Below are 26063 nucleotides of genomic sequence, written 5' to 3'. Positions count from 1 at the left end.
ATCTAGAAACCTGATTTTTCAGAGAGTAACAAGAACCAGTCTCTGTTCTCAGTTTGTCGGGACCACAATCAGCTCACTGATAGTGTTCACTATCACACGACTGCGCTGCACAGCTCGCAGGACAATGCTCAGACTCTTGTTAGGAAATCATTACATGCTACTTTTAACAAAAGCAATAATATGTTAGTGTCAGAGGAGAAGAGTGCGTCTGCAGGAGTGGGTCAGTATCTGTGAGATAAGGAAACTGTGAAGACGATTATAAAAGAGGATTCAAATGTGAAATGTTGGCTGACATCATTACATCAGAAGCAGACTGAGTAGCAATGAGGGAAAACTGACGTGAGAAACTGGCAAAGTTCAAGCACAGAGTAAGATATATGTACACATAACAGGAAATGAGTCATAATCAAAGCAACAAAACAACGCTTTACACACGTAAAACTGATTTAAACAATAAATGCATAAAAATCACAAATTATACACCTAATAAGACTTCAAAAGTGTGCGTCTTTTCTTCTTTTGAGAGTCATTACCATAAGAGACAAATGATTAACAGCAACGCGCGTCTTTCTGTGGCCTAGTTAGCTCTATGTAGATCATGGTGGACCACAACAATGCTCTGCCAGGCTGGCACAGGAAGAGCATCGAAGCAGCTGGGGGATTTCAAAGAACACATTAGAAATGAATGAAATCACAAAAAAAGAGCAAAAGATTCAGTTGTGTTTTTTATTTTATTTTGAAAAGCAAAGTATAAACACAGTCTGCAAACATGCAAAACTGCTCTCTGCACTGGCTGAGGAGGTGATTTCATTAGAATTCATTTTCACACCACAACTGACTTGAGTGTCATCCAACTGCTATTTGTGGGTTTCTATGCAGGCATCAGGCTGTAGGTTTCACTCTGCGTAGTGTAGGTGGAAGGTTACTCGTTTATCGTTTTTTATGAATGCACAAAATCTGGACTGGATACTGAAATGCTTTCATTCGTTTCTGCGCGTCTGCAGTTTAAAGGTGTTTCATGCTTGCTGTGCTATCCGTGTGTTTAGCGTGTTTGCAGAAATTTATGTTGACTACAGTCGATTCCCATTGGCTTCTCCCTTCCTCTCCCTCTCTCTTTTCTTTGCTATTTTGGCCTCGACACCCGTCGGACAGGTTGTTTTGCATTAATCTCATCGGTTGCCATAGACTCAATAAAAAGTATCTTCATTACATCGGCCTCCTTTCTGCTCCACTCCACATGAACAGTGGAAGTATTTTCAGTTTCTCTATAAGTGAAACTGAAAATAGAGAAAAAGAAACTTGTGCTACCATAAATGTCAGCAATGCAGAGACTCACACCAACATAAAATAAATTTTAAAAATTGTTTTTATTTATATAGCACCTTTCTAGACAGAGTCACAAAGTGATGAACATAAGATAACAAATAATAAAAGGTTAAAAAATAGACAATACAAAACTCACACAAATTTTATGAAAAACAGTTTTAAAAAGGTGAGTTTTGAGCTGTTTTTTAAAAACAACTACTGAGTCCACAGTTCTTACGGTTCCACAGTGGCAAAAGCTCTGTCACCCTTAGTTCTCATCTTAGTCTGTTTTATAGCAAGTAAGCCCTGATCAGATGACCTCAGGGACCTGCTGGGGACATCGGGCTGTAGCAGATCAGAGACGTAGGCTGGTGCCAGTCCGTGCAAGGCTCTAAATGTTAAGACCAGGAACTTAAAAATTCAACAGGAAGCCAGTGTAGCTGAGATAGCAATGGTGTCACATGTGAACACTTAGAGCAGGGGTGTCAAACTCAAATACACAGTGGGCCAAAATTCAAAACTGGAACAAAATCGTGGGCTAACGTTAATATTTATTGAAATATATTTATTCCTCCAGATATAAGAATGAATCTTTTCTTATGGACTCAAACACGTTTTGCTGAAAAACTGAATATGGAACAAGCAAAGTTTAATACTAAACAACATATATATTAGCTGTATAATACCAGTAGGCCAGCTCTAATAGTAATTTGGTATGGCTTTGCGGGCCAAATGTAATTAGGCTGCGGGCCAAATTTGGCCCGCGGGCCAGAGTTTGACACCTATGACTTAGAGGATTTCGTCAAAAGTCTAACTGCAGCGTTTTGCACAACCCGCAGACGATCCAGAGAACCTTTGCTTAGACGCATAAACAAAGAGTTACAATAGTCCAAGCGTGAGGAAATAAATGCATGTATAGCAATCTCCAGTTCAGAGATAAAACAGGGCTTAACTTAGCCACATTCCTTAAATGATAAAAACAAGACCGAACCAGAGAATTCACGTGCCCGTCCAATGTAAGAGTCGAGTCAAAAGTGACACCTAAATCCCTGATAGAGGATTTAACATACATTGGTGATGTAGATATGAGGAGAACCAATCTGAGGCAGTTCCAGATACACCAACCCAATGTTTAAGACTTTCAAGGAGGATGTGGTGGAAACAGTGTCAAAAGCCAATGTGAGGTCCAACAGAAGTAGGACAGAGAAAAGAAATTAGCACAAATAATTCAAGTGAGTTTTCTTTATTGCATTTATCATGTTCCAGTTGTTTTTTGTTCACTGCTAATAAACACGCATTCAGTAAATATAGTTGTTGAAAGCATTTCTGTGTTTACTTTTCATTTTAAACGAGTTAAATCTGATTACAGATGACCTAAAATCCACTCTGGGTACAACCTGCACAGGTCAGATTGGGCAGGTGGAAGGAATTTATGGATGGATGATTACAGACGGACACAGCATTACAGAGACAGGAAATATTCCCCTCCTCTTCTTTAAAATGAGAAATACAGCTTGTTGTTCTGACACTGGTTTCGGATCAGATACTTTATGTTGGCAAACACCCAAAACCACGGTATCAGCTTCGGACTGAAAAAGTAAACGTTTCTTCAGTGAGGTGTTTGTGTGAAGTGTGAGAAAGAGCTGCCCTTACTTTCATCTGATCTAAGATGGTGTCTTACTAACCACAACTTACTGTGTGGACGCTGCTAAGCTGCTATTTCGGGTATAGAAAAAAAGAAGATGAAGAATACAGCGTCACTCAGTTTCAGGCGGTATCACTCACCACTAAGGTTGGGCGATTGGACGAATATATCCACTATCGACGATTGTTAAAGGGTGATTTATTTATTTATTTGCCGATGAGTAAGTTTGCTAATAATGTTGGTTGAAGCTAAGAGAAGCAATCAATGGAAAAAAATTAATAGTGCTGTTTTAATGGCACCTTCTTCCAGCAGCGAACCAATGCACCCTCCTCAGACTGCACCCAAATGCAGCAGCAATACATGCACTCAAACTCATAACAGAAAGAAAGAAAGGCAGTTCAGAAAAAAACAAAACATTTTATTTAAATACAAAAACCACAATGGTGGGGAGGGAAACAAAGAGAAACTGGTTTCCTTTTTCCACTACAACCGTGTTTACAGGCTGTTCCAGTGTTTCTGTGTCTTACACACTCGACCAAACAACAAATACAAAATTAAACAAAAAGTAAGTTAAAAATCTAAATGTCTCTTCCAGCGAACATAAAAGATAAATCTCTGAGGTAATGCTGAGTCTTTTTTGCAATTTGGCGCATCTCAATTAGATAAATAAAGAATCCAAAAGTAGCTATTTTAATACTGAAGCAAACAAAAAAAGAAGGTAAAATATTCCCTTCAAACAAAACGTTTAAATTCTAAACATGCAAACCCGTCCATGCATGATTGCATTGCTCTGCCCATCAAAAAGTCTGTGCCTGAGCTAAAATACCGCCTATCCTCGGTTATTGGACTATTGATGAAATTTTTACACGTCGCCCAACCTTAATCACTACCCACACTTTATAGCACATTTACATTCTCTCAGCAGAGAAACACATCAGCGATTTATCCTTGTGCTCAACAGAGCCCAGCACTGTAAATCTGATTCATTCAAAGTAAAAACGTCTGTTGGCTGCTGTAGAAGCAAACGGTTCATAGCAGAGAAATAGAATTACTGCCGCGTATCCTGATTTATGACTTCACCGAAACCACCACAATCTTTTGTCCTGTTATGTCAGGACAGCCAAAGTCAGGGTGGCTGTTATTTAAAACTGCTGTGTCAAAGCGCTGCGTCACTCGAGGACCTGTTTGGATGGTTTGACCGATCTACATGTGTAAAACATGTAAAACCAGCCTTAGAGTTACGCTGGACAGGTCTGATGTCACTTTGGACAGCATGTGGCTCAGGCAAAAACATCACTTAAATATAACTGTAGCCGTCAAACGCACCCCCACTCCTGTTCTCACCATATCCAGATGTGACGGATGACCTTTTTTGGCTTAATTTACCGATGCTGACCGACGTCCATATAATATCCCACAATAGTACATGTTTACATTTTAAAGTTTACAACTTCTCTACACTTTCTTTGTCGTTTGGTTGGGTTTAGGCATTCAGTAATGTTGCTGTAGCTACTATGACGTGCATGCTAAATGATATGATACAGTTACTGTATTCGTTGTTATAGTTACTGAAATGTCTGCTGCACTTTTAAGCTGGTGAGCAGTTCCTGGAAGTTTTACATTTATGTTTCATTGCAATAAAAGAAAAATAATTTTATACAAAGAAAATTGATCAATTCTTCCCTTGGAAGCCAATTTCAATCAAGTTATATTAAAATATGTTCTGTTATAAAATAATTACTTTATACAACTGCAGTTAACCTGCTCACAATGTCAGAAGCTAAATCAGCGACAATACTAATAAAGTCTGCTTTATTATCTGAACATTGATGATCTTTTTGATGTTTCTATTATGTATATATATTGACCTGATAATACAACACTGGATAAAAGTGGTGCACCGACTAATGCACAAACCCTGCCCTGTGCAGCGTCGTGCGATGAATACAAACTTTTAAACCGACACGAAGCCTCAAACTTGCCCCTGATGAAATCAAAAGCACGAGACACACCAGAATAAACCAAAACAAAGAGGTGGCTGGTGGTTGGTACTAACTGACACCAATGCTCAGTTTCCTGTTTAGCCGCATTGTCAGAACACAGCTGTCACGCCTGGAGCTAAGCAACCCGTCACAACGCAACTGTGGCACACAGGGAGGAACGGGAAGGAGAAACAACAACAGTGAAGAAATATCAGCAACATCACGCTCGGTGTGACGAGTTGGTTTATTTGTGGCGGTACAGCAGCAGGTAACCGTCAGTGTGAGGGTTGTTATCGACCAGGAGTAATGATAACACCACAATATACCATCTATAGCTGTGGAAGCAATGCTGCTAGTCTGAGTCTGGAAGCACAACTGAGAGACATTTTTAACAAGCCAAGAAAGTTAAGAAAGTTATTTGCTGCTACTACAATTAACTAACTAACGATTCCAGGAAATACATATTAATTAAAGGTATTTATTGCAATTTTCTGATTCGCAACAAAGCAACAGAAATCTACCCTATGACACGAGGCACCGGCCAATCACGGGCCTTTATTAGATGTCTTTGAAATGTAGACAAATCTGTCAGAATCTGTGAAGATTTATTTATAAAATCTGGCATTAATATGAACTAACTTAATATTTCGCTATATCACAAAACAGGATTATGCAAAAAAAAAAACCTCCTGGGCTGCCTCACTTTTAGTTCAGGTCAAAATTAACAATCAATCATTGCATTACATGCGCAGACGCAAACCCGTGCTTCAGGTGAGCGGTGCCTGAGACAGAGAGAGAAAACCTGCACAGTGGGCGGGATTTTCAGATTCTCTCATTATTTCTTTCGTATTTTCATTGTTAATGATTATTACAGGTGGGAAATATTTCCGCCTAAATTTTAACTATTGGTGAAACTTGAAACCCGCCACCCGCTGGAGGAAACCATTTTTCTACTGTCGACATCTGCTAATCAAAGCAGCATGCATATAGCTAATCCAGCTCAGCCAAAGAGGAGCGATTAACACTTGCATCCTGTCACAGAGTTACAATCATGCAACTCTCCTCACAGGTAGCTGCGTGTTTTATCTGCAGAGTCACACAGCAGAAGGCAGATGTAGAAAAACAATAGTTCTTACACAGAACAGCTTATTTGAATAATCAGGTCACTATTTCTTGGAAAGCGACACAGCTGTTGAGGGTTTGTTTGTTTTTTTTCCTCTTTAAACACAATTGTTGCACCAGATTGGTGAATGTCATCAAGCTGTCATCATTATAGCAAAATAATCAACGAGGATAAACAACACTACAGAGCAGAGGACAAATTTGGCGAGTGATCTGTTAGTTTGACTTACAAAACTGCACTGTGTAAATTCACACGTTACATATTACTACACTCATTACATCCGGAAGTACAATACAACTCAATCAGGAAGGATTTTTAAAACATCCTGAAAAGGAAAATGATTAAAATGCCTTAAGAGGTGAAAAGCTTCCTGACAGACAGGATCTGACCTCATATGCTTGACGTGAACACTGCGTATCAGTGTTTGGCTCCTTGCCCTAGGACATCTCTATAGTAAATTATTAGATAAGCCAGCTTCTAAGTTGAAGTCCTACAAATATATTTTACAAGAGACATAACGCTGATGTCACAATGTCATAGTAAATGTGTCAGCAGTCGCTCCTTTTTTGTTAGATCCTTTGTGGTAAGAGATTAGAAGAGGGACCCTGTCAGGGCACTTCACACATATGCAGATGACATAAATGATCTGACAGACTTGAACAGTCTTATTCCAATTCTGCACAAAAACATCTATGAAAATCAAGAATTTGATTTCATTTTCTGGCCTCATCTGAAACTCTTTAATGTTTGATGTATGTTCCATGTCAGCAACGATCTGCCTGAGCTCTCCACACCTTGTTTGACAGCAGAGAGAGATAAAATCACTTGTAACCGCCCTGACTTCTTCCTGGTTCACGTCTGAACCACAAGCTTCAGCGTTTAGTTCAAAACTCCACAAAAGCCTCCTCCTACTAATTTCAGACTGAAGATGTATGTTTATTGAGATAGGGGCAATTTCACAATTCTATTTGAAGATTATGAGAGCAAATAGTTTTCCTCTGAGTGCCACCATCAAAGACTGAATCTAGAAGAGGGACCGTGTTGAAGCACAGGAAGGAAGGCAGCAGTCAAAGAGAAGGAATGCACTGATAAAGGAGGGCTTGAGTTAGGCTGCCTTCAAGAAGACTGAAGAGAAAAGCGCTGTGGTAGGTGGCAGAGTGTACAGTACCAGCAGGACCACCATCAGGCAAAGAAAACCAATAAGATCTCAGTGATAACAGCTGGTGCTGGTATGCTAGAATTCTGCAAGTTATTAGCTCAAAGTTTGACAAACGTGCGCGTGTGTTTTCATGTAAAAAGCTTGATGTTCCCCTTGTTTGCAATGCAGATCAAGGCGCAACAAAAACAAAGCATTTTGGGACTCGTTAATGTAAAAATCCAACCAGGAAACATAATGGAAACAACAAGACCTGAAAGCATTTCAGAGGCTGCCAAAAGTTAAAGTACTCACAGGTTTCTTGAGGAAAAAGACCGAAAGGGCACCGATCAGAGGGATGTCCCCCAGCAGCGGCTCCATCACCACTCTCATCACTCCATGAAGCTGAACAGAGAAAAAGAAAGAAACATCACAAATGAGTCTTTTGTTTTTTAGCCTGCGATGACCCCCAGGTCCAGGTTACATCGATGAGCCCTAAAACTTGATTCTGTTGATCTGACGTAACGTTCTCAGTGGGACAAACGTTTCATCTCTGATCCAAGTGACTTGCTTTCTGTTTGCGTTCACAGACAAGTTTACCCAAGTTATTGCTTCTGGTCATTCACAGCCTGCAGGACCATTTAATCCTTAACTCTATGTTTTTCTTCCCCTCAATTACCTGTTAAGCCTCAGAATCCAGGTCAGGGGAAAACAAGAGTAAGACAGGGGACCGTTTTGTTTCATCTTTAAGTTTGATTGCTTCCCTGTAACAAATCCAACAGAGTTACAGCCGTCACAGCATATTATTGGCTACTGAGAGATAACAGACTGAATGGGTGGGATAATAAGTCACAGGATTGTCAGTCAGGAGACGGCCTTTCTTCTCCTGTTTGTGTTTTGCATTCAATTTGACTTTTTCCCCCCACTCACAGCCCGCAATCCATCACAGGTTACTGTAATGTTTAAAGTAGAGAGAAAGTGATGATTTCTTGTTACCGATTTGCTGCATTACAAGAAATAATGACCAAAATCCACCAGCAACAATGAATATTGTGTGAGGACCCATTAGTTTGAGTAGAATCTGATCAATACTGTGGTAAAAATGCACAGTGAACACAAATTGGGCAACGACCCATTAAGAGACAAATTTGATTAAATTCTGACAATTCTTGTTGAACGAGCAGCGATTATTTCAGACTGTGAGTCAAAAATACTGAGGAACAATGTCTCTATATAGTTTTTTACCCCATATATACAGAGTTTATTCAGATTTCTGTTGTGTTCATCCGCGAGGCGTGGGTGGTGGTTGGGTGTATGTAATGTTATCCACACAGAACAGTGGAACAGCAGCTCAAAATACACGGTGGGTGAAAGAGGGAAAAAGAACCAGCGAGTTTATTTCCAATTCCTGCAAGAACACAAAATATAACTAGATCAGCTGTACTAACAGACTCACATATACTGTAATCATTAAGCCTACTGTAATCCTAATTTTGAGGCCCTGAGAATGAAGAAATTTTGCGTATTTTGGATGCAGGTTTCTCAGAGGCTGCAGTGACTCAAACCTCAGACATGCAGACTGGCCGTCTGTAGCACCAAATTTGGTTGTAGCTTGCTCTGAGTAATCAAATACCAGCATTTTGCACATCGAAACGGGCGTGCAGCGGAAAGACTGCAGATAGCCTCTTGTTTATACCACTTTCCGTCCTGCAGCTCATTTCTCCCTGAAGCAGGATGCTTTAGAAGTCATGTGCAGCTGATAATGCTCCATCAGAGGCCCGCTGGGAGGAAGAAGATACCTTTTTAAATAAAAGATGTGACAGCAAAAAAGAAAAGAGCGAGTGGAGGAGAGTAAACCCGAATGACTCACGAAGCATGATAAGCTCCCAGTTCACATCTTCTCCATTTAAACTACTTATATCTTCAGCAGCCTATGAAATGCTGACACACCGTCGGGGACTGAAGCTCTACAATCTGAGCCAAACACAAAAGGAAAACATCGACTGGGCTTTGTACACGTAGCCATTTCTCTCTGTAAATCTTTGGGTCTTCTCTCCCACTCTGATCTCTGGTCAGCAAATATGGTCTGATCCTGTGCCAACAGCTGAGTGGATAACGTCTCGTTATCAGTTCTGTGTAAACACATGATGCAATTAACTTTCTCCGCAGAGGTCAGTACTTGATGTAGGAGTCACCGCTGGGGTACAGTGTGTGTTTTTAAGTTCTTCATTCATTTGTTTTTTTAGAAACTGTTACTACTTCTGCTACCACTGGGACTATTTCAAGGATCATACTTGAATAACAACTTTATGTCCGTTAAATCAGCCACTTTATTTATTAGGGAGAATTTCCAGACATTCATTTGTTCCTGGCACCTAAAATTTACTATGTAAAAAAAAATTTCTAAGGCTCTGAGACTCCAGAAACCCACAGTGAGAACCATTAACCACAAATGGACAAAACACGGAACAGTGGTGAACCTTCCCAGGAACGGCCGTCCACCCAAAGTTACTGGATGAGTCGTCATTGGACTCCAAGGGAACGGTGATGACTCATGCAGGAGGTCTTAATAAAATAAATAACGTGACTGATTTCTTGTCTCAGTTTTTGCACTTTAAGTTTTCAAACTATTGAATTAATGGACTTGTAGTTTGGGGTATAGCAGTGTGGAGGTTAGCACTGTCACCTTACACCACGGAGGTTTAAATCCACCAGCCTTTCTTTGTGGAATTTGCACGTTCCGCATGAGTTCGCTCCGGGTATTCTTGCATTCTTTTCACAGTCCAAAGACACGCATGTTAGGGTCACTGGTTATAGTAAACAGGCTGTAGGTGTGACTGTTTGTTGATCATTTACACTGGTTATCTATACTCCTACTGGGCCCTGAACTGGAAAAGCAGAAGATGGAGGGACTCGTTGTTTGTAGCAGAAAGTGTTGTGACAACGGACTTTTCACTGTATTTATACTTATGAAAATATGTGAATATGAAAAACTTTTGGAAGTGCAAACACTGGATTAAAGTCGGTTGTTTTAAAAGCCTATTTTGTCCGTAAATAAATGTAAGCAAACTCTGTGTGCACAAAATTTGATGATCATAAAACTGCAGAGTTTGCCGATAAGTGTCATCACCATAAACACCATCAACATATGACAAATTACTTAATTAATTTTGGACTTAGCCAATGTTTCATTTCCTCAGAGCAAATCATCTTAGACTGGAATACAATTTGATATTTTGTAACATATTTAACTTCCAATTAAAAATAAAATAAACTTCAATAATAAAGACATGAACAATTTCAATTCACCATTTTGTTTTCTTATAAGTAGAATGACCAGAATTAAAGTGCGTGTATCTCTTCCTCATATGCACAGAGGTACACAGTAAGCACAAGGTTTTCAGGTAGTTTGTGGCCTTAAGATTACACTTAGCCTTCAGTGCCCAACATGAAGTAGTAAAAAGTGAGCAAATCTGATGGGGTGGAAGAAAAATACCATCCAAGAGGAGAAATGTTTCTTAAAAATGTAAGTCCAACAATCACATTTTGGGTTAACCTAGGTTTATTGTCCTCTGATGAAGGTATTTATTTATTAATTTTATTATTTGTTGTCTTTAGCTAACTGCTTTACTTACATTAGCGGCTAACATGAGTTACAAGCTAACTATCCTTTTGTTGCTGGGTAAGCAGGATAATCTGTTTTGAGTGTATCTGTCAAAAACAGCTGTTAAAAAAGATAAGATTAAACTATAGAAGAGTTAAATGTGCAGGCTGTAGGTGTGACTGTTTGTTGATCATCTACACTGGTTATCTATACTCCTACTGGGCCCTGAACTGGAAAAGCAGAAGATGGAGGGAGGGAAGTGTTGTGACAACAGACTTTGTATTTTTCATGTCTTTATATGGGATAAATAGTAGGGGTGCAACGATACAACAAAATTCACGGTTCGGTTCGGTTCGATACTTTGGTGTCACGGTTCGATATTTTTTCGATACAAAAAAAATGTTCATGCCTTTTTATTAATTTGTCATTTATTAAATTTTCACGGCACATTCTGCACCACATCTCTGTGCGTTCATCATTTGTTTGAAGCCAGCTCACCTCCTGCAACCACTTTTCCGAGAATACGTGCTTCTTTTGTGGTTCGGACTCCTTCTGACATTTCTTTGGAGGTGGAGGAACATCACAGTAATTGCTTAAAGGAGCTTCTTCGACATCTTTAAAAGTTCTAAACAAATGTCTGTCCTCTTCCTTAAAATCTTATGTACGCAAACACGCGTTGCAACTTCTTATCTTGTGCGGTTTTTATTTTGACAGCGAATGCGCACCTGCGGACCACTTATGTGCAGCCCTGGTTATTTAGCTCGTCATATTGCAGCCACAGAAATTCTTTTGTCCATGAAACCATAAAGCTGCACTTTCTTTTTGCCTTATAGTCTGATTTGTCATAACCTTTCCGTTTTGTCACTTCTTCACCCTGACCTGTCTTATTTGGCTCAACAGAACTAAAATATATATCCTGCTGCTTTTACACACGCACTAACATAACGCTCAGCGATTCTCTGCGCGATCAACCTCTCACATGTTTAAGCTGCAGGAGATTTCACTTGTCATGTTTGCATAGTAAGCTAACGATTGATAAGACGATGTCAGAGGAATTGGTGCGCAAATTATCATCACTCACCAATCAGTGCTGTCGCTTTCTATACACAGTTCACGCGATTGCAAAGTGAAAGCAAAAAACAAGCGCAAATTCAAACGCGATTTCAGTATGTCACATATTGACAGTGGCCGATGCCAATGACATAATTACCCAGCTACATTTCCGAAAGAATGCAAAAGCATTGACATATATTTTTCCTTCCTACGATAGGCCGACGGGCAGGGCAGAGATAGATTTTGGTAGCCCGACTGGAAAAAAGCCCCAGGACGTCGGGCTAGCGATTTTGCGAGCCCTGTATCTGATTGAGGAATCACTCATCTTTGGAAAAGAGAGTTTATTATGGAGAAATGTCTCTTTCCAAAATAAAAGCTATACTATACGCTTCTTCTGGGCTATATTCTCAGCAGCATATTAAACATATCAGGTCCCCATAAGGAGAATCATGTGCTAACGGCTGTCTAAATGACTCGGGTAAAGTTTGTAGCATGCGTGCTTGTTTTTGTCTGCTTCCACTTGTCTTTGCACTAGGATGATGTCGGAGTAAATGTGCAGTCATATTGGTTGTGTTCCCACTAGTGCTGTCAGCGTTAATCTGAAATGACGTTAAGGTCACAACACGGCAAATCTCCGTTAACGAGCTACCGCGGATCGCCTCATGAGTGGGGCTGGAAGACGTCAACACATTAACGAGCTAACTGCGCTAACACACTAGTTCCCACCAATTGAGCATTGCTGGCACATCCAACATACTGTTTTACTTTTGTCCATGACTCGCTTACCTTCAGGGTCATACGTCACATGAAAACCAAAATAGTTCCAAACGCCAGATCTGAATGAGGGTGGGGGAGGTTCAATTTGCCATGTTGCAAGGAGCTTAACTTCTGTCTGCTAGCTTGCCCTGCACCCAGTGAATCTGTGTTCGACTACTCCGCCTAGGCTGCACTGTCGAGCGCAGATCCACTGAGCGCTCAACACAGACAGCATCGTCAGAAGGAAAGTTGATAAAATAAATTAAAAATGTTGTATCGTTCGATACATATGCGTACCGAACCGAAAGCACTGTATCGAACGGTTCGATATCGATACGAGTATCGTTGCACCCCTAATAAATAGGCATAAAACTACTGACCTTAACATGTTGCATTTATCTTGGATTCGTACCTGTATACTTTTGATTCCAGCCCTGCAGTAGTACTTTTTGATGTCCACGTCAATTTCTGTATTCCCGACAAAACTGAAAGGAAGGGCGAGAAGAACGTAGAAGGGGATTCATGTGTGTATTCATATGAAGATAAAAATAAAAACTCATCATGCATTTATTCAGATTTTAAAGGGCAAGTTTACACACAAACTGAGGAGAGTGCTGTACATCCACCATCCTAATCTATTCGACGGTAACTTAATCTACATGTGATGTGTTAGTGAGCATTTCTGCATGGGCTCAAAAAACGAGTGCGTGGAAATGTTCCTTTCTATTTGGAAAACAAAACAATCAGGTAATACAACTGACAATTATTCCCAATTATGATCCTGAGAAAAAGGAAGCGCACAAAATGAGCACTTTAATAAACATTTACTGAAGTAACGACAAAGTGACCTCATGTGTAGCCTGAGTTTTCTCTGTGTGAAAACAAACTAAACCACTTGAGTTTAAAAACTCATCAACTGATTCAGACCAAATTAAACAAACTATAAGTTTTAAACGACAGCCTGACGCTAAGATTTGTACATAAAAAGTCATAATTTGAAAGAAACAAGTGCAATTAAGATTACATCACTGGCCAAGTCAAGTGAATGAATCTGAGCGGTCTACCTGATCTGCAGGTCCATGATAACCTGCCTCTTGTCCACATTTTCTGTGTAAACTTTCACTCCATTCACTCTCAGCGGCTGCAGAAAAAAAGAGAAGACATGCAGTAAAAGCTTTATTTAATGTTTACCAGCTCTGCATAATTCTACGTGTGAGGTAAATCTGGGTGTGCGGCGAAGAAACTTTCCAGTTCTGATTAAATCAGTTCACGCGAGTCAATAAAGGAGTCACAAATAGAAACATGCGATAAAAGATCTGAACACGTACACTCTGACAGATGGTGCTGACACTAATTCTTCAGGATTTCCCACAAACCTAACATCTAAAAATAAAAGTGTTATTCTACAGGCAATAAAAGCCTATAAAACAAAGTACTAGCTGGTGTATTAGTACGAATAACCCAGATTGCAGAAGTGTCCTGCCATGGCCTTTTGGAGTGCATTCACAACACTGTGTTCTTATCTTGTCACCTTGTCGCCCATGTCAATCTTGGTGAAGCAGAAGGTGCTGAGATGAGGGTTGGCGCCCTTCACCGCCGGCTCGATTGTCTCTCTGAACAGCTTCTCCACAAACTGGCAGATAAACGGCCACATCTGCTTCACCGTCTGAGGAAGGGAAAAGAGAAAAATCATGTGGGAGAAAGAATTAGACAGATATAAGACATCCAAATCCCACAGCCCAAAATCCTTCAGCCCACAGCCTGAAGTCAGTCACTGAGCACTGATGCATGCAGCTGCTGGACAAGCCTCGTGTTTTACAGCAGACCTGGTGAAAAACAATTACCTGGCATCTCTCTGCAAATGCTTGTGTGTTTGTTGCACTATACCAATTTAGTTCAAATGACAAACAATGCAGAGATCGGCGTACTTTAAACTGTCACTGTGTTTGTCATACTTTAGATTGTCTATACTTACTACTGCAATTGAGAAGCTGTTACCAAGACTCCTGTGTTTCTGTAACTACATGTGCAGCTATTTGCACCACTTGTGCCCAATCTGAAATCCCCCTGACGGGCAATAAAACGCATTGCTTCACATTACATCATATTACATCACACTGTATCATATTATACAGCTGTATTTCTTATCAGCAGTGTTGTATTGCCAACACCTTTGCCAAACGAGGTCATTTTTATAGTCCACGGGATAAAAGAAACCACCCTGCAATTACTCTCAGCTGCTCCTTCACCTGACCTTCAGTTGCTGCTGCTGACGCATTAAAATAATATCACCTCGCAAAAATTCCTTGTGCAATCACAGCGAGAAAAATAATGCACTCAAACTTTGCACGACACTTCTGATTATTACGAGCATTTTGAGTCCAAGTGTAACCGAGTCTCCTGTCACATAACAAAACACACTGAATATGTCAGCATTAATAAGCATACACACTAACGTTACGGATGCCTTAACCCTTTAAAGCCGGTCAAAGCGGACACGCTCCATTTTGCGTAACTATTTTTAAATCCCTGTAGCACTGCAACCGCATAAGCTAGCGCAATAATTTTTTTTGCGTATGAAACTGGAGGAGTTGTCCTTACATCTTATGCCATCAGCTTTTCCTAGGTCACAGTTTCCTTCCACATATAACTTTACAAAAGCTGCATAAAAAGCACTTGCAGCAACAAAAACATAATATTCCAGAAACACGCTTTGCCGATCCGATCAGCTGTTTGTAACACTTCCTATGTCCATCAGTGTGAACTATCGCATGTCCGCCATGACCTGCCCGAAACCAGAAGTGACGTCATTTTTGCGGAAATGTAGTTTTTTTACCATTGGGGCCTTATGAGCCTATACTGGTGTTTTTAAAAGTTATGTTTGACTTTATGACTTTCTGTGTCGTTTCTGGGATGCTTAGGACTCATATTGCACTGCTGGAAATAGTTTATTTTGATGCATATGCTGCTTTTTTGCAAATTTGCATTATAATATTTATTTTCGTTTTTCCTGCAGTATATAAAAATTGGTGTATTTCAAAAATAAAACTATGAAGGCACTCAAAATAAATTTTCTGTGTTGGGAAACAAGTTTGTGCAACATTTTTGTATTTACAGTTTTGAGGGATAAGCCTCTTAAATTTCTCTAACTAGAAATATATGTTAAAAAACAAAAACGATTTTCAATTTTTTTGTAGTTTATTGCACTTTTTTGCAATTTATGTAATTACTATGCACTTAATGCAGACATATTATTAAAATTTGGGCTATAATGGTTGTATTGATGTATATCAACTTGAAATGCTCCCAAAAATGGCACTACGACATGTAAAAATATAATATAAGCTCTGGCGGACTTGGTTCTATGGTAGGTCTTAAAGGGTTAAGAAGTTACCAGATTGTTGCTTTAACATCCATTCACTAAGCCACACTCAGAAATGTCACTACCACAGAAATGACTGAGTCATATTATGAGTGCAAACTTCCCTGTAACATCCTCTAAAAGTGTAAAAATGCTCTGTGCCCTCAGGTGAACACTATGAGCTGCTATAAACAGTCCTTTGATTACAGTGACCAGGAGCATTAAAGGTTCACAGAGGTCTGATGTTATGGCAGGTGAAGTTCTGCTCATTATGACCTATTTGACCCAGATAAAGAAGCAATGAACTGAGCGATATCTGTTGGCAGCGGACGACGTGACTTTTCACGCTCCTCACTTCTGTGTTTGGCTACGAAAAATGTAAAATCATCTAATCTGCCTGAGCAACGCAGCTACATGTCAAAATCCTAATCTGAGGGAAATGAGGGAGTAATTATCCATCACATACATTCACTGGTGATCATCACATTTAATAAATGAAGTGACATTTACAGTACATTTACTAAATAAATGAGGGTCTTTGTAAGAAATTATTTTTTTATATCCTAATTTAACATTTATTGAAACATTTAGCGATACTTTAGAAGACATTTGAACCCAATAAAGAGTAAGCCACCAAAGCCCTGGCTGTCCCTCACTCCATCCTCCTATAAAAGGGCCCATCTGTGTGGTGATAATCAGAACTATTGATTGTCATCTTACAGGTAGGTTATGGCCATTTCTTTGCCTTAGAGGAGAATACCTCTGGTTTTTATTTGCCTTTCAAATGATTTTCTGTGTTCCCATAAACAGATGTTAAAAAGATATTTTCCTGCTCATCTTCATCCATTACCTTTTTACTGGAAGGACCTGTAAACATTTACAGTAAGTGGTGCTCTTCTGATGTTAAGACTCGCTCTCTCTCCCTCTCTAGTTCACTTTGCATCTCTCTCCTTCACTCTCTCCCCACCTCCGTGTCTCTCTCTGGGGAGGTGTAAGCACTGGGTCAGGGTCTCTCAGAGCTCCAGATTCAGACCCTATTTATAAACCCTGCCTGTCTGCCTCTGCTAGCTGGCAGACTACTGTTGAGGACGTAAGGCGGTGTGTGAGTAGGTGTCTAAGCACAAAAAATAATTTAAATATAATATAAAGAAGAAGAAAAAGAGGTGTGTATACCTTATTCAGCCATTCCACTCTTTCCACATCTGGATAATGGACCTGGAATAGAAGATGGAAATGTATCAGTTAAAAACACGATTTACATTTATTTAAACAGCTCTAATGGAAAGGTCATGCTTTTCTGTAGGCGTGCCCTCATTTGTGCCTCCTCTCCGTTTCCTGACATTACTATAGAGGACGCATTGTTTCTATACTGGTTCACAAACTACATCACAACTACTGTAATCTGTGGCATGAATTTACAGGCTCTTACATTAGGCTGCAAGGTAGAAAACAAAGCAATAAAACTGTAAAAAATAACCTGTAAAAAAATACATATTACATGCTTCTGGTCAAAGGTCAACGAGGAGATAAACAGTAAGGAGTTCAAAGGTCAGGCCACAAAAAATTACAGGAAATGCTTCAGTCTGTGTAGTAACTATGAAGCATACTGTAGCACTCCTGTTTGTCAGCTTATGAAGTAAACCTGGCAAAAACAAATTAAACCATTTTAAACCATTTTAAATTAGACATAAAATTCTAAGCTTAAACGATGCGCTGGTTCAATTTTAAAAGCTTAATGTTGCTGTTGAGCTGCACTGCATCACACCAAGGTGCAAAAACAAACAAGGAAAAAGGAAAGTGCAGGTCTGAGTTTACAACGAGGCTTCTTGCAGCATTTCAGTGAAAGCTCGTACCTTTGTTTTGGCATCGTGTTACCGCACATTCCTGTACTTTTCCCACTGATTCATTCATGCCAGTTCTCTTGGCAGAGCAGCGAGCCACAGAGAAAACACCGTAATGAAGTGTTTGATGCTGCGTGTAAAGACTCACACACACCTCCACTTTTCACTCATCGCTGTTGATGTCAAAGAACTGTTCATGATAGAACTTCAGTTGTGTTGCTGAGGTGAAAACAAACCAATTGGCTACAACAGACATTTCTCTGAAAACCATCAATGTGTACCTCATTGTTTACAAGACGAAAAGTCATCAAAGTAATTAGAGTTCTTCCTCTGGGGAACATGAACATCTGCACTGAATCTCATCCTAATTCATCCCATCACAGCTGAGATGTTGGAGTAGCTACAATAACTAGGGATTCTTCCTAGCAACTAACTTGCTAGTAAATAAAATATTACATGGAGAGCGAGAAAACACACTGACCGTGTCAGCACTTTGAGCCCTCTTTTCAAATGTCTACATGCCTGTGCAGAATGAGGTGACATGTTCCACAATATGAATCAGCCTACAAACAACTGTTCACCTTCCAGATCCAAGTGAAGCAGAACTGTGCTGCCGTCTTGAGATCTTCTAAGGCTACGTTCACACTGCAGGTCTTAATGCTCAATTCCGATTTTTTGATCAAATCCGATTTTTTTGTCTGCTCGTTCACACTACAAATAAAATGCGACAGCAAACGCGCTCTAGTGTGAACGCTCAAAGCGGCCCGCATGCGCAAAAGAAGACTTCACACACAACGCGCTCTGTTTAGACCCAGAGCAAACATTGTTTGACTGATGGCCTTAATATAAAGACTTCGGACTTCACGTTTCCCAATTTTTGCTTTAAGTTATTTTGTTATTGACATAATAATGTCAATAACCTAATAATTATCCTTATTGCTGTTTTAGAGGAGCGGTGCTTCAAAGGATAGTTGCAGACTTCTGTCAAAATCTGGAGATTATACAGTACAGATAAAATGTTCACGTTCCTCCAACGTTGTCTTCCCAACAGTTTCACTAACATCTACACTGGATGGCCAGGAAGCGTTCGCGATGTCTTCTCAGGCGCTAATAATTGGCGTCTGTCTTGTGTCGGTGACGTAAAAGACGGATTTAATGCGACATGACCATCAAACAGCAGTCGCTTTCTAAAACATCGGATATGTATCGGATTCAGTACCACATACGAAAGTGACCCAGATCGGATTTGAAAATATCGGATTTGTGCCGTTCACACTGTCATACCATGATCGGATATGGGTCGCATAGGGTCAAAAAAAATCGGATTTGATGCGCTTTCGCCAGCAGTGTGAACGCAGCCTAATACTCACAGAGACAGAAAGATGTTGTGCGAGTTGCTGCAAAACATCAAAAAAAAAAAAAAATCAATAGTGAACTGACACACCCCATCAACACAATATAAATAATAAGCTTAATGGATTAGCATTAGCAATTACCCCACTAAATGCCAAACATCCAGTCTATGTCTATGTATGTATCATATATAGTCTATTCACAGGCCTCTTCAGTAGCTGTGTTGGTGGCTACTGTTGGGCAGATGGGGAACTGTTGAGCCCTGTACTTCAAAAAGAAAAGCAAAAATGTCTTCAGCAGATGCCATTTGGGCTCACTGCTCATAGTGAGAGCTCGGCTCAAGTTACCACTGCTGCTGCCATTAGGTAAAAAGGGGAAATCCAGCCAGCTTCACTGCTTTTCTTAGACTTCAACTTATTTTAGACGCATGCACTCATCATTTTAGGCTTGAAATGATCCGACTTCAAGCCACAGACCCGACTTGACAGACCTGTACTGCCATCCAGCCAGTCATGCTGGCAGCCTGGCAAAGTGGCTGCTGTATGTTTTCCCTAAGTGCAGTATCATTTTCTGACAAATGATGGATGTCTCATAGGAAAATACAACTCAGAGGCTAAGTGCTGCGACATGCCGAACACCAGGATGTCAGTGCAGCAGCATCAAAGGACTTCTGGAGGACAGGGAGTAGACTGTGGCAGACGTGTTACATAATGGGCACGCTGAGAGGATTCGGGAGAAACACTCAGGCCTGAGGCCGATACACGAGTGGCAGGGGCCACAAACAAAGTCCATTTAAATACAGGCTGGTAAGGCTCAAAGCACAAGCATAAATAAAAGGTTTGTCTTTGCATGTGCTTCCTCATTCAGTGTTTTGCATTTAAGTGTATTTGAATGCCCAAAGATCAAAGTCCATTTCACTGAAAAATGAAATTGACCAAAGCTGATCCTACGATTGCATTCAGGAAAGTCAAGGACCACACATCACAGCTAAGAGAGGAGTTAAGACATAAAACATATATTTGCTTATGTTCTTGTGATCCTCCAAAAGTTTCTAAGATATTTTTAATAAAACTGAAATTGTTATGTGTTCAAAGACAAATCTGTCTTTGAACTTAAAGTAGATGTATTCACAACTGTTTCTCACACATGTAAAGTTGTACAAATTAAAGCATAGATGACTTGTGAACCATACGTACTTTGTGTTAAAAATGAACATCTAAATACATGAAAGCCTTCACAGAAATTTAAAAGGACAGCCGAGTGTCTTTAGAAACTGAGAAACATCTAAATGGGTACAGAGACATGACTGAATGCTGCATGTGTCGCATACAGAAGCATCGCTGAGAGTCACAGAGTCTCACATGTGGCCCAAGAAGCTATCCAAGTTATGCATGCTATGCACACCATGACCATGCAGTCATGCATCCTACAACTGAAAAAGCTAATGATGACATCACCATCCCACTGTGGATTGCATTTCCTGTGACGACACCTGTTTTCTGTTTGCATTTAATGAACCATGTGAACAAACTTCTGTTTTTATACTAAACCTGCTCGATGTCATGCTCACCATTTACTGCCAAGTGTATAGACTCCCATTTACACATGACAGGAGTGCAGCAGTATTGGTACTGATAAATCTGTTCTGAATTCCCTGATTATTCCCATAAAAAGATTAGGAAATAGTGAAAAGTCCATCTCAGTTTAGCCTCTGATGACGTCCTCAAATGTCTTTCTTTCTTCAATCAACAGCGCAAACTACCAACTATGTTCAGTGTTCTTTTACATAACACAAAGATAAGAAGCAGATTTTCACCACTAAAAAGCTGAAACTATTTAAAAGATAAATTAGTGCTGTCAGCGTTAATCTCGTTAAAATGACGTTAACACCAGACCGCATTAACACTACAAATCTCCGTTAGCAAGTTAACGTGGATTGCCCCGTGTTGCATGTCAACGTTGACGTGTTAGCACGGTTAGCTCGTTAACGTGCCATGCAGCCGTTCACAAGATAACGAGATTAACGCTGACAGCACTAAAATAATTACAAATCCAATAAATGTCTACTGACCTTGTTTTAGTTTACATGAAAAATGACAAAAACATTAACTGGAAACAGTACAGAGACGGACAATTAATCAGTTTCATCACAATCACCACAAACTATATATAAAATAACTGACTTGTGTCAGCACGGGCGTGCAGCTAGTATAGAAAATGGAAAGACAATAACAACAACAACATGTGACTAATGCAAATGACTGTTTCTCTGGTGTTTTTTTATTAGTGTTGTTTGAATACTTTCCCCTGGAATGTCACATGGTTTCTAAGAACCGGGCCCCTGTCTCAAATTACTACAACACAAAACGTCAATACTCCTGTGGGGTTTATGGATAGCTAAACATCAGCATCTTTGAAGATGCCATTATGAGCTAAGCAGACAAAAGGCTGATAGAAAGAAAATACTGCTACTGCATCCCAGTGTTAGTTAGGCCAAAGCGCTCCATCAGGGATGAAAGTGGAGCTTTACATGTAAGTTAAATACAAATCATTGTTTGTTTTTGGTGACAGTGTCTGTCTGCGAGTTATTCCACGTTACACTTAAGCCAAAGCTGCTCCAAATATGGCCCTGACATGTCATTGCTGCATTCTTTCCTTAGTCCCAGCGCTAACCACATCTGTCATATAAACAGTCTGCAACTTGGCAGATGACAAAAACCAAAACAACAGAGTTGGAACTAGACAAAAAAAAGGAAAGTATGACTCATCTGGCTAATAAAAAGCCAACAGCTGAGGAAGCAGAGTTTACTTTTAGGGTAAACAACTGAAAGAAAAATCTAGATTTGGACATCTTAATAAGAGAGTGAGGAAAGTACAGTAAATTACTCATTTTCCCTCATTTATATGAATTACACAGGAAATTAGGTTAGGTACTAAAAAAACTGAGCATAAAACTATCACGAGAGAAGGAATGTGGGACAGAAACTAAAGGGCAATACAACCTTTTATTTGTAACAAGAAGAAACATTTAATTTATGTAAATGTTTTTTTATTCTGTATTCAATAATGCAGAGTTCTCTGGAGAGTAACAAAACAAGGAAACATATTTATTTCCTCAATAAACTGGGAACATCTTCCTCTTTTAGAGCAACAATGGCAGCACAAGGTCCAGGTAACGGAAGGAAAATGATCTTTCATGATTGTTCATTGAATGTTTCAAGTATAACGTCACCAGAAACTCCCACCGACTGACCTCAGCGTGCTCTTCCTGCAGATTTCTCCCTAAATCCCCTGAATCAGCAGCGTGCACTTCAAAAATGCATGAAGGAGCTGATAATCTGCTCAGTCCTCTACTCAAAGTTAAACACAGTCAGCAACATTCCATAGAGTAAACTGGGACCAGGCCAATTAAAAAGTCCTTGACCAAAACATCCAGCTCCAGGTACTCAAAGTAGGTTTGGAAAAGTAAAGGCCTTTATTTTATTACTACTGGCAGTTTTTCAAATTTCCACAAGAATACAGGTGTAAAACTTTGTTGCTACAAAAATCTCCAATGGTACACAAGTCCTCTGCCACCTGGGGCTTCCTCTGACCCCTATCAGCACCCGTAGACGTCCCACAGTGGAAGCAAGCTGCCAGGGAGGGATAACTGCATATGTAAGATGGGCTTAATGGACAAGAACACCTTCTTACTTACTTTCTTTTTGGATTTTCAAGTAAAATATTTAAAGTAGAAAGGCTGCCGTAAAAAGATCAAACAATAATTAACAAAGTGATTTACGGTGAGTTGATGGGGATTAGAAAATGATTGTAATTTTTTTTAGCATAATCAAGCTCTAATAGAAACTCTGGGGTTATTTTAGCATGTGGAAGATAACACCATCATAAACCTCATCACATTAATGATAAAGTTTCCATTAACAGTTTGGACCACTGCAATTCCCAGTGTCTATTCATTCATTTAAACAACAGAAGACGTTGAAAGGTGGATGTGATGAGACGGTTGCTCCACTGACGGCTATATTTAAGCTGAGAGAGCAGGACCGACCATCATGAGGAAAATATGCATTCATAACTTTTCATCGCACTAAAACATTGCAGACACACCAATATGAGCCATCACTAATCATAACTTCATCACAATTCATTGGTGTTACAAATAAGCACCTACGGGTTCTCAAAGTACTGGATAACTGGTGCACACTTTTAAAAATGGAAGGAAATCTAGTTTAAGCAGAACCATTTTCCTCAAAAAATGGCTAAAACAATTAATCAGTTACAAAATACAGTAAATAAAACATGTTTTCTGACAGCTTACAAATCATCGTTTCCCTAAATGTCAGCAATCAAATAAGCGAGTCCTCATTTATTTCAGTAACACTTTCAGCAAACAAGCATATCCCGCTTCGTCTAAATGTTGCATTATCATTACTTATAATCCAATGATGAAAATTAGCACTGCTGTAAGCCTTCCAGACTTCCAGTCAAATCCTGTCTGAGAGGTTATAGTGAGCAGTGTCTGTCAATATTTTTGTAATCTTATGGATATATTTCTCAAACAGGCCTTCCTGGATTGTGCTTCATACGCCTGCAGCGATACGCCCACACCAGCACAGACCTGCGCATGTTTTGATCTGCAGTTCTGCTTCCTGTCACGGTGCCCTCTGTACTCAAGAAAAACATGGATCCGATGTCGGGCAACATTTTTGGCTTTCGCCTTGTACAGCAGGTCTTCTGTAAAACCAACAAAGGATTAGCAGAAGACTGGAGCGTCACCTTCCGTCACGTGTGTACGCGTTCATGCCAAAATGTGCGACATGGGCGAAGAGACTCACAGCACAACTATGCACCAGCTGTTAGGAAATCCTGACACTCCTCCCCAGCCACACCCCATACACAAAGCATGTCTGTGTGAGAGAGAGCAGGGGGAGGTGTGGGAAAAGAGTAACAAATTAAAATAAAAATGATAGAAAAAATGAAACAAAAAATATATTTTAAAAAATCCTTCTACAGCAGAAAATTCTAAACGTTTGCTCTGTGTCCATCTGGATGATATAAAAAAAAAAGTGGATATAATTAAAAAATAAATAAAAAGTGGGAAGACGGTGACTCTGCACATCTATAAGGTGACAACAAAACAGGAAAATGTGCTTAGTCATGTCCCCTTTACACGACAGAAGATGTTGAAAGGTGGATGTGACGAGACAGTTGCTCCACTGACGGCTATATTTAGGCTGAGAGAGCAGAACAGGCCATCGTGAGGAATATATGCATTCAGTTTTAATGCTGTAGGACAGCATGCAACAGCCCCTCTGTAGTCATCCACAATATCCTAACTCGGGTTGGGGCGAACGCACGATATTGTCTGTATGTCACTCAGCTAATTTCACAGAAATTTTTGTTGCTGTTAAATTTTGTCTGTAAGCAAGTGATTACCTAACTGTTAGCCAGGACAGTCCTGGATAATCCGCCTTTTTGACCTGACCTGAATATAGCAATTTAGCTCATAAAGTCAATGTATGTAAGATCAGTTTTCTGATAAACTTCTACACAAGCGGGAGTGTTTTTGCAAACCACAGGAGTCTAAATATCTAAAAGCAGGAAAAGTATCCATGTTCACTGCAGGTTTCAGAAACTCCGCTTTGATCAGGTCTAATTCTTTGGCGTGTGGATGCTGATAAGTCTGTATCGAGTCAACATTGCTCTCTAATTTCTTAAAAATAAACAGCCAATCCACTGGACAGTGCTGCTCTCTACTCCAACTATATTTTAAAAGAATAACAATAACAAGGCTGATGCATTCATTTTTATCATTAGGGGTGGTAGGGTAAATATTTCCTTCACGACTGCAATAAATATGCAGATCCAAACACACCCAGATTGAGATAAACGGTCGCACTTTTTGCACAACACCTCATGTTTCTTTTCACAACCAAATAAAACCTTATAGACACTTGAATCAGGGCAGAGCAGCCGAGGCCTTTCTGTTCCTTTGCATTGTTTTCATTCTGGGCTGCGGAGCACAGCCCCGCCCTCTGGCACTTCAAAAGAACAGGGAATCCCCACCCATCCCATGTCATATGAGCACACACAGATGAAGAGAGGGAGGAGGAGGAGAAGAGAGCCACTGGGACGTGGAGGGAAACAGTTACACTGCAAATGCAGCAACTTCCTATGTCTGTGTTTTGAAAGGCAGAATGCAGTCAGGCTGCGTTAAACCAGGTCACTGGAACATTGGACTAAGAAGAGAAGATGTTTGGCTGAAATTTTCCACAACTTTAATACTCATGGTCCCACCCAGGAATTACCCAACACAGCCAAACTCGTCTGACTCAAACCCAACCACAAATCATGAGCATGGTTCCAACCTCCATAAAAAAAGCCAAATATAACCAGAGTACTGCACAGTATATAAAAATCATACCATCAGTCATGCAAACGAATTCCCTCTCATTACAGTCTGACATGTAAGCAACTCCGCAACCGTCTCATAACAACCTGTTTCACAAGCTTCCAGTTGATAGTAGCGTAGGATGTTTTACGAAGCAAAAGCACAGACTCGAAAAAGAGATCATAAACGTCTCATATCAGCTTCTCATCTCTGGCTCTCTGTTAATTGCATTTACAATCTTTCTCTTCACATATAAAGTCCTGAATTGCCAGGTTCCATCGCTTCTTGAAGACCGAGCACCGTGTTTTACAAAGAGTGAAGGTTGATTTGTGGTTTCTTTCCGCTGTCCGGCGTCTCTTCCTTGGATCCAGCTCACAGTTTGGATTCAGGACACAGACACGCTCTCTCTGCTTTTAAGAATAAGCTTAAAACTGGTGAGCGTGGAACCGTGTTTTAGTTGTGCTGCTGCAGGCTCAGTTTGCTGGATGGCACAATCAACATTTGTCCTGCACGC

General features: G+C 40.0%; 1 protein-coding gene across 4 annotated transcripts in view; it reads right to left on the bottom strand.

The window, feature by feature from the left end:
- Positions 1 to 26063, bottom strand: part of esyt2a (extended synaptotagmin-like protein 2a) — a 63929-nt gene that overhangs the window by 27760 nt on the left and 10106 nt on the right. For all 4 annotated transcript variants that reach the window (XM_087832655.1, XM_087832654.1, XM_087832656.1 and 1 more), the window contains exons 3-7: positions 17138 to 17179; positions 14135 to 14269; positions 13668 to 13744; positions 13016 to 13088; positions 7506 to 7595 (exon numbers count right to left, since the gene is read on the bottom strand). In XM_087832655.1, the coding sequence (XP_087688781.1) occupies positions 7506 to 7595; positions 13016 to 13088; positions 13668 to 13744; positions 14135 to 14269; positions 17138 to 17179 (417 nt within the window). The remainder of the gene's footprint in view (positions 1 to 7505; positions 7596 to 13015; positions 13089 to 13667; positions 13745 to 14134; positions 14270 to 17137; positions 17180 to 26063) is intronic.

This window comes from Neolamprologus brichardi, chromosome 18 (assembly GCF_056152115.1).
Source record: "Neolamprologus brichardi isolate AB-2024 chromosome 18, ASM5615211v1, whole genome shotgun sequence".
Taxonomy (NCBI): domain Eukaryota; kingdom Metazoa; phylum Chordata; class Actinopteri; order Cichliformes; family Cichlidae; genus Neolamprologus; species Neolamprologus brichardi.
Note: the sequence above shows the minus strand (reverse complement) of the source record. Positions and strands in the feature narration are given on the sequence as shown.